At 35.9% G+C, this 17,356-nt stretch overlaps 1 protein-coding gene across 3 annotated transcripts in view; it reads left to right on the forward strand.

Annotated features, from left to right (window-relative positions):
• Positions 1–17,356, forward strand: part of CBLB (Cbl proto-oncogene B) — a 221,328-nt gene that overhangs the window by 84,532 nt on the left and 119,440 nt on the right. For all 3 annotated transcript variants that reach the window (XM_041750956.1, XM_041750954.1, XM_041750958.1), the window contains exon 4: positions 11,399–11,545. In XM_041750956.1, the coding sequence (XP_041606890.1) occupies positions 11,399–11,545 (147 nt within the window). The remainder of the gene's footprint in view (positions 1–11,398; positions 11,546–17,356) is intronic.

Consider the following 17,356-nt stretch of genomic DNA (forward strand, 5'->3'; position numbering starts at 1 on the left):
CATAGCCTGATAGAGGCATAGCCTAAACTAGGTACAAAGGAAGGGGAAGTAGACACTACTAATAGGAGGAGTGGCAAAGAATTTTTGACCATCTGTAATTCTCCACTAATTTGTGAGATTAGTACTCTCATAATTTATATATTTTTTTTTAAATATTTTTTTTTTAATTTTTATTTATTTATGATAGTCACAGAGAGATAGAGAGAGGCAGAGACACAGGCAGAGGGAGAAGCAGGCTCCATGCACCGGGAGCCTGACGTGGGATTCGATCCCGGGTCTCCAGGATCGCGCCCTGGGCCAAAGGCAGGCGCCAAACCGCTGCGCCACCCAGGGATCCCTCATAATTTATATTTTAGAGGTGAGGAAACTAAAGCTTAGAGGGCATAGGTTAGTACCTGAGGTCATTCAGCTACTAAATGATTTAAGCTCAAATTGAGGTTAATTTGACTCTGGAGCTGGTGCTTTTAACTAATGTTATATACTGCCCTAATGTCATATTAGTTCCTCAGAATGTAGGTAAGTTAAATCTATTTGTCTTTCTACTCCAAAACCAATATCTGAGGGAGTTTTATTGATGTGGGGGTTATTCCATTTGTAATCAGACTGAAACAGAGGGATTTGATTCATATTACTGGTCAGCCATCTGTGGTAAACATGGTTGTCTCCCTAAATGTGGACATTTCTAAACGCTTGGTTGAGATGAAAGTTAAAGTTCTTAGACCCACCATTATCCATTGCTTACTACACATATTAGCACATTTCCTTACCAAGAACAAATAAATAAAATTAAAATTTTAAACTGTAAGTTTCACAGTGGGTGTACTCTATTTTAGCAGTCTACATTTTTCATATGGTTTCAATATCTTAGAGTTTACTATTCATTAACATGAAACATAGAGTTTTAAAATTGCCTTTTTTGTTGTTATTGCTGCTGCTTTGTGGTTTTCTTTCTTTTGAAAGCCAATGTTTTTCAAGGATTTTCCTTGTTGAAAAAAGATAAATGTCAGAGATGCCTATTATGGTAAAAAAACAGAATGAAAATTACGGCTTCCAAATAAACTAATGATTTTTTTATGTTTATTATAAGTTCACTTTTCTGTGTTAGAGTTTTCAAATCCTAATTTAAGGATTTCTGCAATCTCCGACTAAGCATATTAAGGAAAGTCTGTAACTTAAAGAGGTTATATAGCATCTCCTACTTTGTATAACTGCAGGTTATGAAATGGATTCACCGTTCTTGTTTGAAACATATGGGCTTTGTAGTACCAGGGCTTTCTAGTCACTTCCTACTGGCTGGAATAAAAGTGATGATAGACTCATAGAATATTGTGAGGTCCCATAATCACCTCATTTTATAGAGGAAAACCTTTTGAATAAGAAGTTTTCAGCCCTTTTTCATATCATGGAGCAATGACACCAGTAGAGCTGTGTCTAGAACCCTACACTACCAGTGCCATGCTTTCTTCCACTATATTAGACTATGTCCTTAATGAGGCTTGTTACTGGAAATGTAGAAACCACTTGTCTAAGAAGGTCCCATCACCACCACTCAGCTGCAGAATAAGTTGAATCCAATTTAACTTTCATCAGTTTAAGAAAATCTTAGACCTAAAAAAACTTTTGTTTTAATGTATCTGTTTTTGCTACGTTCAGAAAGTTTAAGAGGTTTATGGCGGTCCAGAGAGATCATACTGCTAACAACTATGATTTCCTATGTTTTCCTATGATTGCTGTACATTTTTGTTCTTCATTTGAAAGGGAAAAAATGTCTCCCTGAACCCTAGTATTTCTCTGAGAGGCTGTAGAGTTGTAAACTAGCTTCTTTCTCTTAAATCATTAGCATATGTACATATCATATCATATATTTGGTAAACTGAAGAAAAAATGTGGATAATTGAATCACTTGGTAATATGTAACTAGAAATTACTTTCTACTTTCCTGCTGTTTGATGACAAAGAATATATGTGATGTACTCATTTGCCTGTATAGCTATCGAACTATGTTCCTAAAAGTAGCTCAACTTGAATTATGTTTTCTTTTTTTTTTTTTTTTTTAAAGAGACTAGTATAAAGGTAGGAGATAAAATCACCAACGAGATTTAAGGATAATGAGACCTAACAGATTGAGATGACTCCTTATTCTGCTTAGCTGTTATTCAATTGTTGACCTTTGTATTCCCTGCTTAATGTTCTAAAACTGTGAAATTGTAATTGAGGCCTTCTTTTAGAGCGGGATTTTGAAAAATACTGGTGTGCCATTGGCACACCGGTCCTGTGGCCAAAAGGCTAATCCATTTTAGAAAATTGAGAATTAGTGGTCAAGTAGAAGGCGTGGGGGGACTGCACTGTAGATACCTGTGCAACTTGAGAGCCAGAGTGGCCTGGATATCAGTGGGGCCTGCCCCAAGATGGGGACATTGCAGTGGGTGTGGAAGTCTGCACATTTTTCTGCATGTATGTTGCACATTTGCCTGAGAACATCAGTAGAAAAGCTCTTCGGTGACATTTTTGTTTCTTGTTGAAAATTGGAAAATTCAAAGAAAAGAATGTCGAGAATACCAGAGATTACTCCTATTTATATCTTTGTGTGTAAATCCTATAATTTTTTTCTATTTATCTATAATGTAGTCAGCTTTTTAATAGAACTAAAGCTGTACTGGGATTACTATTTATTTTCCTTTTTATTTTTCACTTCATTTACTCTGTGGTAAACTCATGTACATACACATACAGAGTGTTAGAATGTGGTATCCACATCTGATTATACCAAAAATAAATGAGAGTTGCTTGGAAAAATGGTGTTCATATTTCTCCCAATCATTTGAATGAGGATAATATTAATGACCCCAGGGGAAGAGATAGGGGGGAAAAATCTTGTGATTTTTGCTTTCTTTTGCTGGTAACACACAATATGAGTACCAGAGAGATGAGCTTTATTCTCTTTTTTCTTTCACTTGCTCAGGAGAGCAGGGTTGAAATGGGACAAGGTTATCAATAAGGGAAATTTCCAGAGCCAAAAGAAAGAAGTAACAGTTGTTAGGAGCAGGTAATGTGATGAGAAACTATGTAACGCTTCCTCAGAAAATACTACAAATGTGTTTATTTTACTTGAGGTTCTGGAAACTACCATGGGGGATATAGCACTAATTTCCTTTAGCTTGCTGGTATTATATTTCCATTCATGAGGAAATTAGAGAAAAGGGGAAGAAAGGAATCTTAAAACTCATAGAACAAACATTTTTCTCTAATTTATAGTCAAGCCCCAGATTTTTAATTCTTAATGCAGTTTTTGGTAAACTTTCTTTTCATCAACATTTGGAGAGTTGATGCTTTACTAAGTGGCATTTCTATTAACTGTTTTTATATACTGCTCCTACCTAGCTGTTCATTAGCACCGTTTGGGGTTCAGGAAAAACGTTCTCATTTATAGTTCTCTAAATATTTCCATGATCCTTGAGATGAACATTTATTGAATGTCTGTTATGCATAAGAAGCTTTTAAAAGTATAAGACTTTCTGTTATCTAAAAAGGGAGTTTTGGTCTGATGGAAGTGAAATGCAGTGTGTGTATAAAATAACCACACTGCTCTTCAGAGAAACCCTCGGCAGGTAATATGAAGTGGTGGAGGTGGTGTCTGATAGATCACATCGAGAAAGTACGAGAAAGGTACCCTGGGAGTACTTTTACAGGAAATTGATGCACGTGAAGGTTCAACAGGCTGTGACACAGGAGCTTTGTGGCAGAGATGAGGAACAGATGGATCAACCCAAGGTGTGGAGCAGGAAGAGGAGACTGGATAGCTGGAGGAGAGCAAAGAGCAGTGGTGTAAGAAATGGCAGAAAAATAGTTCTGTCCTATAGACAGTAGAAATCCTTGAAGGAAATACCATTTTAGGACAATTTTAAACCTTATTTTATTGAGTAAAACAGAACAAAAGCCATCCATGAAGTGTCAAAGGTAATGAAATATAAAAATGTGGAATAGGGAGTGTAACAAGTGAAAGATAATTCAGAATTTTCCATTAGAAGCAATAAATACCAACATAATTCAGATTACTACTTCAGTATAATTTTTTTTTCTTACAGTGGCTTATAGGGAATTGCAAAGAACTAAAAATCCACATTAAGAAAAAGAAAAAGCATTCCTTCAGGGTCAGCTTTGGTTTTGCTTGTTGATGAGACTTGTCTTTTATCACATTACCCCAGGTCAGAAGTATAGTTTGAACTTCTAATGTTTCTTTTTCTTTTGGGGGTGGGGGGACCTAACAAAGAAAACAAAGTTCTGTGTTCTGATTACTTCTATATGAATCTCATATAGATGACTCATAATGATGACTTTCCACTTAGTTCTTAGAACTTTCATTGTATTTTATCTTAAAAAGAATGTAGGAATGGATTTTTTCTCTCTCAAGTAATAGACTGGTCTACATTTTTAAGATTTATTTTACAAAAGGATACTTGTTACAGATTAGGTTTAGTCAAAAGACATCCCATACTAAAGACAAAAGAGTTTTCTTTATTGAAGTGAATATTGTTAAGCTTTTAAACCAACTGAAAGTACTAATAATCATATCATCCTGTAGTAGGTTCTCATAGATTTTCCCTATAAAACTGTTGGAATCACCAAAGAGATGTTGTTAATCTCACTTGGGCATTGCCACAAAGTTAAAATAACTGACATTAAACAAGTTATTTGGGGGGCTTTCTTGAATATATTGAGATAAGGTTGATTGTCCTTTTCTTCATGCAAACTGTCACAGTCATAGGAAATGTCAAGATGCACACAAATGACCCTGTTCAACCTTGGAGTAACTGAATTCCTAGCTTAAGTAGCACTCACCCTACTGTACCTGCCTGTTGCAGGGCCACATTCTGGTCAGTTCTGCATCACCCCAGAAATTGTCAGTTCCTCTGCCTCTCTCACTGATTACCACCTCTGGTTCTTTCAGAGTTATTCCCACTTCATTGTCCTGTGTGCCTTTGGAGATGTCTGAGCCCCCTAAATTCATTAAGAGTAGGATTGTGCCATCATCTTTGCATTATCTGTGCCTAAACCAAACTTAGTATCTATAGATACCCAAGATTTGTGGAATAAGTGACTGAATGGATGAATCGAATACTTGTCCATTGTATGCTGTGAAACTAAAGGGCTACCTTTGACAATTGGTGTCTTAATAAAGTGTGAGAATGATGATTTTTGCCTTATTAAGATGGCCATCAGCTTAATGGACAATAATGATATGGAAAAAAGATCAATGATAAATACTTATACTTTTAAACAGAGGTGGTAGGTAGAATTAATAATAACTCTATTAATTGTTTTTAAGAGTTGATGTGGTGGGCTCTTATGGACATGCCTTATTTACGTGTGACAACTCCGTGAGACAGGCGTTTTTATTTAAAATTTTAGAGGTAAGGAAACTGGTGCAGACAGACCGGTTAAGTAACTTGTTCAAGAGTAGGGATATGAACCTAGTACTATCAAACTTCAGGTTAGGATAGTTGACAAATTAAGCAGAATACACACACACACACACACACACTTATTTATTTATTTTAAATATTTTATTTATTTATTCATGAGAGACACAGAGAGAGAGGCAGAGGGATAGACAGAGGGAGAAGCAGGCTTCTTGCAGGAAGCCTGATGTGAGACTCGATCCCTGAACCAGGATCACGCCCTGAGCCAAAGGCAGACACTCAACCGCTGAGCCACCCAGGCGGCCCAGCAGAATGTATTTTGAATGTTACCTGGGAACAAAGGATATTCTATTTGAACATAATAGACATAGTTCATGCTTGAGTTAAGTTTAAGTAAGGCATTTATAAATTGTCCATTTAAAACTGTTTTAGAGAAGAAATACATTTACTAGGAGAGCAGCATCCTTATTTTGAGCAAGCTAGTGTCTTGCTCTTCTTAGTAGACCTTTGCAGGCAACACATTCAAGAGTTTACCAGAGAGAGATCAAAGGAAGTCTGGGGTTCATCCTTCCCCGCCACAGTTTTGAGCTTGCCCTTCCCAGCCATGTTAGTGGTAAATGATGTGTTCTTTAACAAAGGAAGAACACCTTCCTTAGTTACCCAATTTAGTGCATTTTTTGGACTGACATAGTTTGCTAACTTCCTTTTTAAGTGAGCAGTTCAGTTCCTAAAAAGTAACACAGAACAACTTGAAAAACCCTTTCCCTTGCTCAGATTAGTTTTTGCTCACACTCTTTACTTTTCTTATGACTTGGGGTAGACTCTGAGTTTTTGTTGGTAACTGCCTCTGGCTCCCCTTAGCAATATTGGAAACCTGAAAGCAGTTGGGCAGGGAATGGGTAGGATCTTGTTTTATTTGAGGCTCTCAGGACCCATCTTAATAATAGTCTTTATTCCCATGAGGGAGAAATGAAAGACAAGGCTTACATCAGCTTAGTCTCCTCACTTTCTTAGGACTCAAAATGTTCCCAAGGTCAAAAACAGTGTGAAGTAACTCTCTAAACCTATCTTGGAGGGCACTACATCAGAAATACAGTGAATGGAAATTGCTCTTTAACTGGACGTGAGTCTCATTTTAAGTGCCACTGTTTATATTCTTTATGTCCTGCCTTTCTTTTTATGTTGAATTTGTTTCACCTTGTAAAGATTAAGAAGAGCATGTTCTACCTTTTAAATGTGAGAATTGAATTATTAATAGTTTTTGGATAAAAAATGGTCTCCTGTTTCTTCTACCAAAGGTAGTACATTCTCACAAACTTTGGACCTTACTGATATAGAGTGTCATTTGAAGTTTTCCACTAATTCAGCATTTAAAACTTTTTATTTCTTCCTTGATTTATGACACAGCTGTTTCTTGAATGGAGAAAATGCAAGGACTACATGCAATCATGATTAGATTACATTCTTTATGTGTCTCCCACATTTCGTGGTGGCTGCTCATCAAATCCTAATATATTTTTTATTCATTTTTCAAGTTTAATTCATCATCCCATGATGGCTATAATTGGTGTGTTGCCCCCGATAATCTGTTCATGTCTTTTTCTCCCATGTGATGTGCTAGTTTATTAAGGGTAGGATTGTGTCATCCCCAGCAGTGTGTACCCCCAGTCTCTGATGATTTTGGCTGTAGCCAACTTAAGCTGCTGAAACTTATCATGAGGAGTGAAACTCCATCATTTTTGGAAGTCATGCTCATTCACTCTGGTTCAACCTCACATTCTGTGCAGTAATGTAACTTGACTTTTGGATAAATTGATTCATAGCATTTTAAAGAAATACAATAATAGATAGCTGAATCCAGGGTAGAAAGAGGTACCTTGCTTCCTTGCTTTGTAGGCAATATACTTTACTTTTCTTTTCTTTTCTTTTCTTTTCTTTTCTTTTCTTTTCTTTTCTTTTCTTTTCTTTTCTTTTCTTGTCCATGAAAGTGAGGCAGGGGTGGGGAGGGGCAGAGAGAGAATCTTAAGCAGGCTCCACGCCCAGCACAGAGCCCGACACGGGGCTCAATCTCTTGCCCCTGAGATTATGAAGTGAGCCAAAATCAAGAGTCAGATGCTTGACCAACTGAGCCACCTAGGTGCCTCATCATAGGCAATATTCTTGATACAGCTGATGCATTTTATGGTTTTTTAAATAATGTAGCTAGCTTTCCTCCTCCCCCTCTTTACCTTCCTCTTCTTCAAGTTTCCTGTACTATTTATTTCTTTACTGGTTTACCCAATATTGCCATCTGGAAGCTACTTTTTGATTACCTGATACTTCAAGATACTTCTGAGGATTATTTCTTAAATAACAAAATTTTATATAAAACTTCACAAAATATTTTTAAAATATTTTATTTATTTATTCATAAGAGACACAGAGAGAAAGAGGCAGAGACACAGGCAGAGGGAGAAGCAGGCCCCATGCAGGGAGCCCGATGTGGGACTCGATCCTGGGTCTCCAGGATCATGCCCTGGACTGAAGGCAGACGCTAAACTGCTGAGCCATCCCGGGATCCTTTTTTTTTTTAAGATTTTATTTATTTATTCATGAGAGACATGGAAAGAGGGAGAGACAAAACTTCACAAAATTTTTAAAAATAGCTTAGTTTTTTGGGGGGGAATAGACATATGGTAGCAGTTAGTAAAATAAAGTATCTCTTATATGTGAAAGTGTTGCAAATTCTTTGTAAAATTAATAAAAGTTATGTGTACAAGATTGTTGAGTGTGGACAAAGTTTTTTACTTCAGTTGTTTGGAGTAGGAGAGTTTTAATGATAGAAATGTATTCTTAATTAGTAATTATCAAATCCTCTATTAAGTAGTCATCTTTTTGGTGTTATGGTGAGCAGCAGTGGGCTTAGGGAAAAATTGGCCAAGTATGGAAAAATTTCATAATAGGATAAAACATATCATCCAAAAAGATGTATAGTTGTTGCCTTTCTTCTGTGTCTAGTTGGTTAGAGGTGACTATATTCTTGGATTTTGTTTTCAAAATTGGAAGTTATTTTAGAAAGAAGAAGTGAAAAGGGGGATTAAAGCACAATAATATATGACAAAATAATGGCAAACGAAACCAAACCCCACAACTATATAAAAGACAAACACCATATACTGTGACAATAATTTAAATGACATTGGATAGTACGATTAGGTGTCTTGTCTTTTCATATCTTGTGGATTTCAACCTTTAAAAACAGCGGTCTTTTAAATAATGAATTTCCAAGGTGATCGTTTGCATGTGTATGGTATTTATATGTGTTTACAAATTAGACATAAAATAAATCTATATTCTGGTCTATTTGAAAATTAAGGTAAACAAAACTGTTGCATTCACATATTTTTAATAACTTAAATTTGAGTTTCTTTAAAGATTAAAGAAACTTTAGTCTTTTATAAAGTGTAAAAGTAACAAATGTGGTGATCTATTTGGGCAGGGAACCTGATACCAAGCTTGACCTGAAGACCTAGGGATCATGACCTGAGCCAAAGTCAGGCCCCTCTCACACAATTTATAACTAAAAAGAAATTAAATAGGTAGTAGTGATTACTAGAGCTTCTAGACTACAAATTATAGAGATAAAATGTTACTATTTCTGCTTTGAGGTATAGTGTCTTGTAGCCAGTGGATCCTATAGCTGAGATGGGTAATCACTGACATTGTTCTCCAGACTTTAGATCTAACAGATAAAAATGAAAAACATTTGGATATGATTATGATTAAAGAACAAAGACATAAGAGGATGGAGAGCAACCAACTCAGACATAAGAAACAGTTGGTTTACTCTAATTATAGCCATCTTGATTTTTCTTTTTTCTCCTGTGTGTATCAATTGGAAGTTTGGTGGACAGTTAACCCTTTTGCCTAATTATATAAATAAATTTGTTGCAGATTTTCTAAAAGGACTTTCTGCCCTTCCTTAAACTCAGATTTCAGAAGTCAGTTGCAGTTTATACTGGCCACAGTTCTTCCCTTTGATGTAGTTCAATAGTTCAGTTTTCATTTCCTACAACTGAATTTCTTGTATCTACCATCCTCGAAATGAGGATGTGCTGACATAAGTGAGAAGATCAAAGATTCAACTAAAGAATTTTCACATTTGGATTAGGCTGAATTGTGTGGAAGTGTGGCTGGATCTTAGAAAATAATGGCACATTATGTGTAACCAGAATGATTTTGCAGATTGTTTATTGTTGCCAGTCAAGCATTAAAATATGGCCTAAAATCCTGACTCTTCTTTCTCATAAATCTTCTCATAGGTTATAATCATTATGGAAATTGGGACAGTTTTGGTTTGCCAATACAGATGAATTCATTGAGGTGTAGATTATACTCTTACTTTCCTTTCGTTCCTACTTTTCCCACTTTTTTTCTTGAGTACCCTCATTTATCCTGTATTCACCTTACAATGAGAAGTTATTGGCTTCTTTTCTAAATGTTTTAGAAAGAGTGCTACTCATTGACTTTATTGACAGGTGCATATTATATGATCTCCTAGGTACCTAACATGTTTCTGCCTATTATCTGAGGGTCTTTTAACACAGATATGTGAATGAAGAACAGGAGGCAGAGAACCACATCTCTCAGTGTCTAGGCCTATTGAAACACTATGAGGTTTGAAATGCATTGCAGATTTGATGGCTTTCTCTACTAATCATCCCCTGTATTTACTTTAGTCCAAAAGCAATTGCTTCCTCCTCCCATCCTCACATCCTGACCCCTCAACACACCCACAAAAGCAGCTGACGCTTCAAAATAGAATGATGTTCTATATGTCCCTATTGAGTTCTGGTGATTCTGAGTAAACAGGAATGTAAAGAAGGAAGGTCAGTTCAAAACTGAAAAGTTCTTCAGTGTTTTGTGTTTCAGTTGCTTCTTTGCTGTTTAGCACTAGCAGTTTTGGACTCATTAACATAATGTTGTAAACTTCTTAGGAAATGGCAGGAGGGGAGTGCCTGTGGTGGTAGTGTTTTGAAGTACGAGTCATGTTTTGAATCACGTTTCAAACCCTGTCAGAATTTCTGGAACTTAACCATGGTAATTAGAATGGAGACGACACCTGGCTTTCCCTCCATTCCAAACCATTTGTTTCTTGCCACCGTAAATCTTTCTTTCTAAAACAGATTCAATCATGTGCTCCATTTTGTAAATCCATTTGGGCTCCCCGTTCCTTCTAGCAGTAGCTCTTGACAAGAGGAGTGCATTAGAATTGCTCAAGGAGCTTCTGAATTATGCACATATCTGTAACTCATCACCAGAAACTCATATTTCTTAATGGGAGTAGAAAGCTTATTTGATGAAGTTTGTTCATTGTTTCAGGTGCCTCTTTATATCCTGTCCCTACCAAAGTTTCTCATCTCATGTCATGCTGTTTCCTTCGATCACCTTCTGCTCTTCTCCAGCTGTGCTAAACCTGGATATGACACAAATTGTTCTCTTCCGTCCCTCTGTGCTTTTGTATAGAAGCTGTTTCTACACTCCAGCATCTTCCGCTCGTCCCCTCTTCCTCCAAGTCTTTCATCTGTCAAACTACTTAAACTTCCGCCATTTTCCTCTAATGACAAATCTTTCCTTATGCGTCCCCATGTAGAAGTACCCTGCCTTTTGTGTTTAGTGTTTATATTTGATTATGATTTTTTCAGGAGTGCATCTTCCCATTAAACTGTGAGCTCATTGAAATCATGTACTTTGTCTTGTTCACGTTTATGTTAAATGAACACATGGGTGAATAATAAAGTTGAAAGCCTCTTAGGAATTTACATGTATAGTTGGTGTGAACATTGTTTTTAGATGCATTATTAAGTTGAGGTTCATGATCAGCCACCAAGACCTATGTTAATACTGTACATAATTTTATTTTTCATAGTATATATTCCCATTAAAAATTGCACATATATTTATTTATTTTTCATCCCCCTCCCCCCTTGTGTCTACAGACGAAATCTCACAAAACTGTCCCTTATCTTCAGTCACATGCTGGCAGAAATCAAAGCAATCTTTCCCAATGGGCAGTTCCAGGGAGATAACTTTCGTATCACGAAAGCAGATGCTGCTGAATTCTGGAGAAAGTTTTTTGGAGACAAGTAAGTACAGATCATTATAGTCTGCATCCATTTTTGAAGAATGACCTAGTCCTGCCTCCAGTTCCATATGGTATAGATTTTACTCAAATACTTGGAGACTCTACTTGTGGGTTTTTGATGAGTGTTTTGATTGCTAATTTTTCTGTTCAGCCACCAAAAGTATGCTTTAATAACGGAACAGTTTTATGTTATTGCAAAGCAAATATCAGTTATACTATATTTACTTGATGAGCATTCATTGAGTTGTATAGTTTGCTCTAAGAAGCAAAGATACGTAAGATGCTGGTAACTCTTTATGACTTACTACACACTTAAGGCACATGCACAATAGAAAGCAGAAAGGGATAGGTACTATAAAAAATGGCATGAATAAATTGTTCTGACAACTCAGAGAGAGCAGCAGTTGTTTCATGATTGAATGAATCAGGGACAGCTTCTCAGAGGAGGTGATGTGTCAGGTTGATTGAGACCTGATATTTATGTGGGAGAGAAAGCCTTGGCACCCCAATTCAGGCTTTCTTTATATAATTACACAGAGAGTAAGTGTGTAAACAAGATATAGAAATGAGGATCATGTTATCACAAAATAGCAGATAAAGATGATTTCCTTTAGGTACTGCCTCCCCAGACAGAAACTTTGGTGAGCACCCTCACAATGTCCTTGAACGTAGGCAGAGCCCTGTCTGATGGTTAAGGAGGAACAGTGATTGCTTACACACTGATTACTGTTTTCATCCCCTAGTTAAAAGTCTATATTTATACATTAACTAGTGAAATGAGACCTATAAAATGTTGGTACACACTTTGATGGTCTTAGTCCTTGACATCAGTGAATTAGCCAGAACAGTGGGCTTCTTTTTTTTTTTTTTTCTTTATGAAATATTAAGCTTCTTTAAGAGAGTGCTAAGTGCTTAGCTTTATAACTTTTGGTTTTGGGATTATTAAAGCCCTTTCTGTGTTTCTTAAATAAAATGTATTCTGAACGATTGTTTGGCACTAAAGGGAGAAATACTTTGTGTTCCAGAAATCTTGCTATTTATAATGCTCCTGTATCCATTCACAAATGCGAAATTACAAGGAAAGGTTCATCCTCATCTAAATTAGAATAACAGCCAAAAGTACACTAATTAAATATTTGTGGAACATTGAAAGCAGAAAGGCATTGCCCAATTCTGGGAGTCTGAACTGAGAGGGTTTCTTTTTTCTTTTTTTTTTTTTTTTTCTGAGGGGTTTCTTAAAGTCACAGCTCATATTAACACTTTGAGCCTAATGCAAACAGTGGGTAACCTTCAAAATCTACTTTAGCTTAAAATTTTAAGAAAATTTATAGGACAAAATGTATTTCTTTTTGAAAACCAAAAAATTCTGGTGAGTTATGAAATTGTTCAGTTGTCAAAAGGTCAGTAAAAAAAATGGAAAGATTGCTCACACTTTTTTTTTTTTTTTTTAAGAGAGGATTTTGTTTTGCTGGCACCTCAAGCCACAAAGAATTATGCATTTGAGACCTCTTTATTTCCCCTTATTTATAGCAATAGACTTTAAGAGACTGATATTTCTGTCGTATGGCAGTCCAACTGCTATATGAGTGAAATCACTATTAAATCAAATGGGATAATCTTGAAATACAGATGAAATACTGTCTTACCTCCCAAACCTTTAAACCTTCCCCCCTGTCTTACTTGAGAAAGCTGTTTCATTTTTCTTTAACATTTTACTTTTGGGATGAGAGCCAAATTTAAAGCTCCTTCTGGAACTTAGACATATTTCCATAGTCATCAAAATTAATGATTCTTTTATTAGATCATTGGAGAAACCATCTTTATATTCTCTGTGGGTTTTTGCCTTATTTCACAATATTTTATTGAATGAACAAGCAAATGCATGAATGATGAAGCCTTTCAAAAGGTTGAATTCTTTTATCTTCCTTATGCTCTAATACTAGTTTATATTTTTGCATAACTTAGATCTCATATGGAGGCATTTCTGTCATTTATCTTGCTACACATTGAAGCCACGTGAAAATGCGTTCATTTGATCTAACAGTGCCTGAAACTTAAGAGCAGAATTGTTTCCAAAAACAGAATCATTGAGGAGTTAGTTCCAAAAACAGCCAAACAGGTTATGATTTTTAAAAAGCAATTTTTAAACTTAGGGAGTATTGTAATTTTTTTTTCAAAGTAACTGTCAGAGCAAGATGTTAAGATTGAATTAAAATTGGGAAAAAGCTAATTTTCAAAAGATTTTGTTAAACTCCTAAAAGCAATTTTGGTACTTAGACCTCATAAAAACAGAAAGAAGGCAAAAATTATTTTATTTTTATTTTTTGAAATAATAATTCTAGTATAATTAATGTAGAATGTTCTATTAGTTTCAGGTTTATAATATACTGATTGCACAATTCTATACATTACTCAGTGCTCATTAAGATAAGTGTTCTCTTAATCCCCATCACCTGTCTCACTTAATCTCCCCACTTACATCTTTGATAACCACCAGTTTGTTCTCTGTATTAAGAGGTTTTTGTTCCCTTTTCCTTTGTTCATTTGTTTTGTTTCTTAAATTCCATATGTGACTAAAATCATATGGTGTTGCCTTTATCTGACTGACTTATGTTTAGCATTAAACCTCTAGATCTATCTATGTTGTTGCAAATGGCAAGGTTTTATTCTTTTTATAGCTAAGTAATATTCCAGTGTACGTACATACCACATCTTCTTTATCCCTTCATCTACTGATGGATCCTTGGGCTGCTTCCATATTTTGGCTCTTATAAATAATGCTACAATTACATAGGCATGCATATATCTTTTCAAATTAGTGTTTTTGTATTCTTTGGGTAAATACCCAGTAAGGGAATTTCTGAAGCATATGGTAATTCTAATTTTAATTTTTTGAGGAACTTCCATACTGTATTCCATAGTGGCTGCACCAGTTTGCATTCCCACCAGTAGGGCAAGAGGGCTTCTTTTTCTCCACATCCTCACCAATACTTGTTTCTTATGTTTTTAATTTTAGCCTTTCTGACAGGTGTGAGGTGATACCTCATTGTGGTTTTGATTTGCATTTCCCTGATGATTAGTGATGTTGAGCATCTCTTCATGTGTCTGTTGGCCATCTGCATGTCTTTGGTGAAATGTCTGTTCATGTCTTATGGATTTTTTAAATTGGGTTGTTTGGGGGGTTTTTGGTGTTAAGTTATTTACGTTTTTTTAATACATTTTAGATACTAACCCCTATCTTTCTTTTTGGATACTAATCCCTTATCAGATATGTCATTTGCAAATATCTTCTCCCACTACATAGGTTGTCTTTTTGTTTCCTCTGCAGAAGGTTTTTTGTTTGTTTGTTTGTTTGTTTGTTTTTGTAAGCTCTGTGCCCAACATGGGGCTTGATGCCCCTGAGATCAGGAGTCTCATGTGGTACTGGCTGAGCCAGTCCGGCTCCCCCAAATCTTTTAATTTACTTTTACTGTAATCCTAATAGTTTATTTTTGCTATTGTTCCCCTTGCCTCAAGAGACCTATCTAGAAAAAAGGTTGCTATAGTCAGTGTCAGAGAAATTACTGCCTGTTTTCTAGGATTTTTATGGTTTCAGGTTTCACATTTAGGCCTTTTATCCATTTTGAGTTTATTTTTGTTTATGGTGTAAGCTAGTGGTCCAGTTTCATCCTTCTGCATGTGACTGTCTAGCTTTCCCAGATTTTATTTATTTATTTATTCATGAGACACAGAAAGAGATTGAGACCTAGGCAGAGGGAGAAGCAGGCTCCATGCAAGAAGCCTGATGTGGGATTCGATCCCGGATCCTGGAATCACACCCCGAGCCGAAGGCAGACGCCCAACTGCTGAGCCACCCAGGCGTCCTTGTGTGTCTTATTTTTGTAACAATACCATACTATTGATTACTTCAGTTTGCAGTCTATCTGGAAATCCAGGATTCTGATATCTCCAGTTTTCTTCTTCTTTTTCAAGATTACTTTGCTATTTCAGGGTCTTTTGTGGTTCCATATGAATCCCAGGATTATTTGTTCTAGTTCTGTGAAAAATGTTGTTGGTATTTTGATACAGATTACATTATTTTTTTTTTTACAGATTACATTAAATCTGTAGATTGCTTTGGATAGTATTGACTTTTTAACAACATTTTTTTCTCCCAATCCGTGAGCATGGGATGTCTTCCCATTTTTTTGTGTCATCTTCAGTTTCTTTCATCAGCATTTTATAGTTTTCCGAGTCCAGGTCTTTCACTTCCTTGGTTAAGTGTATACTTAGGTGTTTTATTCATTTTAGTGCAGTTATAATTGGGATTGTTTTCTTGATTTCTCTTTCTGCTACTTCATTATCTGTGTATAGAAATGTGACAGATTTCTAAGTATTGATTTCGTATCCCAGCAGACAAAAAAATCTTTAGGTGTCATATGCCTAATACTTCATTTCTGAGCTTCTCAACCTTTTCAAAGTCATGGAAGAGTCCACTTCTCTGCTCAGGACTCAAGCCCAGCTGCCAAGAGCTTGTGCCTGACTGGAATCCCAAGGAGATCAATAACAGTTAGGTGTCCTGGTTAACTGGTTGGGAAAGTCTGCATTTGTTAGGTTTTTATGCAGAGTCATTGAATGTTTCAGTGGTTGAATCCTGATTTTGCTTTCTTAGTCTGTTGACCAGGAGATAGTAGAAATATGTAGAAAAAGAGAAGTGACATTACTGAATAAACGTGTCTAAGTAAATTCTGCAAAATAAGGTCAATACCAAACTGAATCTTTGCACTCTGGAATAGTAGTTTAGAATCCACAAACTTTAAGCATGAGCCTCAAAAAATGGATTACTAACTGTTTAAAACAACAAAAATCCATGGATATGGTTAGACTGTGGGTGACAGTCATTTTTCTAAGCAATTCGGGTAGTAGTTTTTGGGCCACTGGTGCTAAGGACTTCTTTACATAGAGAAGGTTTAGACCTATATTTCCAACCAAATTATAATTCAGCAAGAACCATGAGTTCTTTTTATGAATCTGCATCTTTTTATGTGTCCTCTTCTGTCCATCCTTACTTCAAGTTCTGTTCTTCATGGTCAAGTTCAAGTCCTTCCCTGGATTATAGCAACTGCCTCTAACTGGTCTTTGTATCTTCAGTAACAACCTCTCCTCTTGTTTTTCTTAGACTAGAGATCTCAGTAAAACACAGAACTAATCATTCTGGTGTTTTGTTTTGTTTTGTTTTGTTTTTGTCTGAAATGCTCCTGTGAATTATTATTGATTCTAGGTTAAAATGTGAAATCCCATTAATAAGACAAACTTTAGGAACTGTTTTTTTTTTTTTTTTCTGGCCTCACCTCTTTGTAATCTGCTCATCCGCAAAGAAAGAACGTAACTACACAACAAATAACATGTTATATGTATTTCCCAATGTGCTTTTTTCCCTCTCCTCATTCTTCGTGTTTTTGTTTCCCTAGATGGCATCCACTGCTTAGAAAGCCAGTCACCCATGCCACTTTGGAAGCTACTCTAGTCTGAGGTGGATATTTATACTCTTTGCTTCCGAGTGCCTTTGCTCATATATGTCCTATTAAACTGCATTGAACTGCTGACATGATCACATTTCCTAATAGACTAGAGAGGTTTCTTGAAAGCAAGGACCTGCTTTCCTGATTTTTGTTTCTCATAACCTGGCACATTTCCTGAAATGTGTACACACTAATGTTAACAGACTGTATGAATAATTGGATAGATAGGTGGATGGACAGATGATATTTATTCTCTGCTCAAAATTGTCAGTGACTTTATTATTTACAAATTGATTTAAAAAAAAATTCTC

This window comes from Vulpes lagopus, chromosome 1 (assembly GCF_018345385.1).
Source record: "Vulpes lagopus strain Blue_001 chromosome 1, ASM1834538v1, whole genome shotgun sequence".
Lineage (NCBI taxonomy): Eukaryota > Metazoa > Chordata > Mammalia > Carnivora > Canidae > Vulpes > Vulpes lagopus.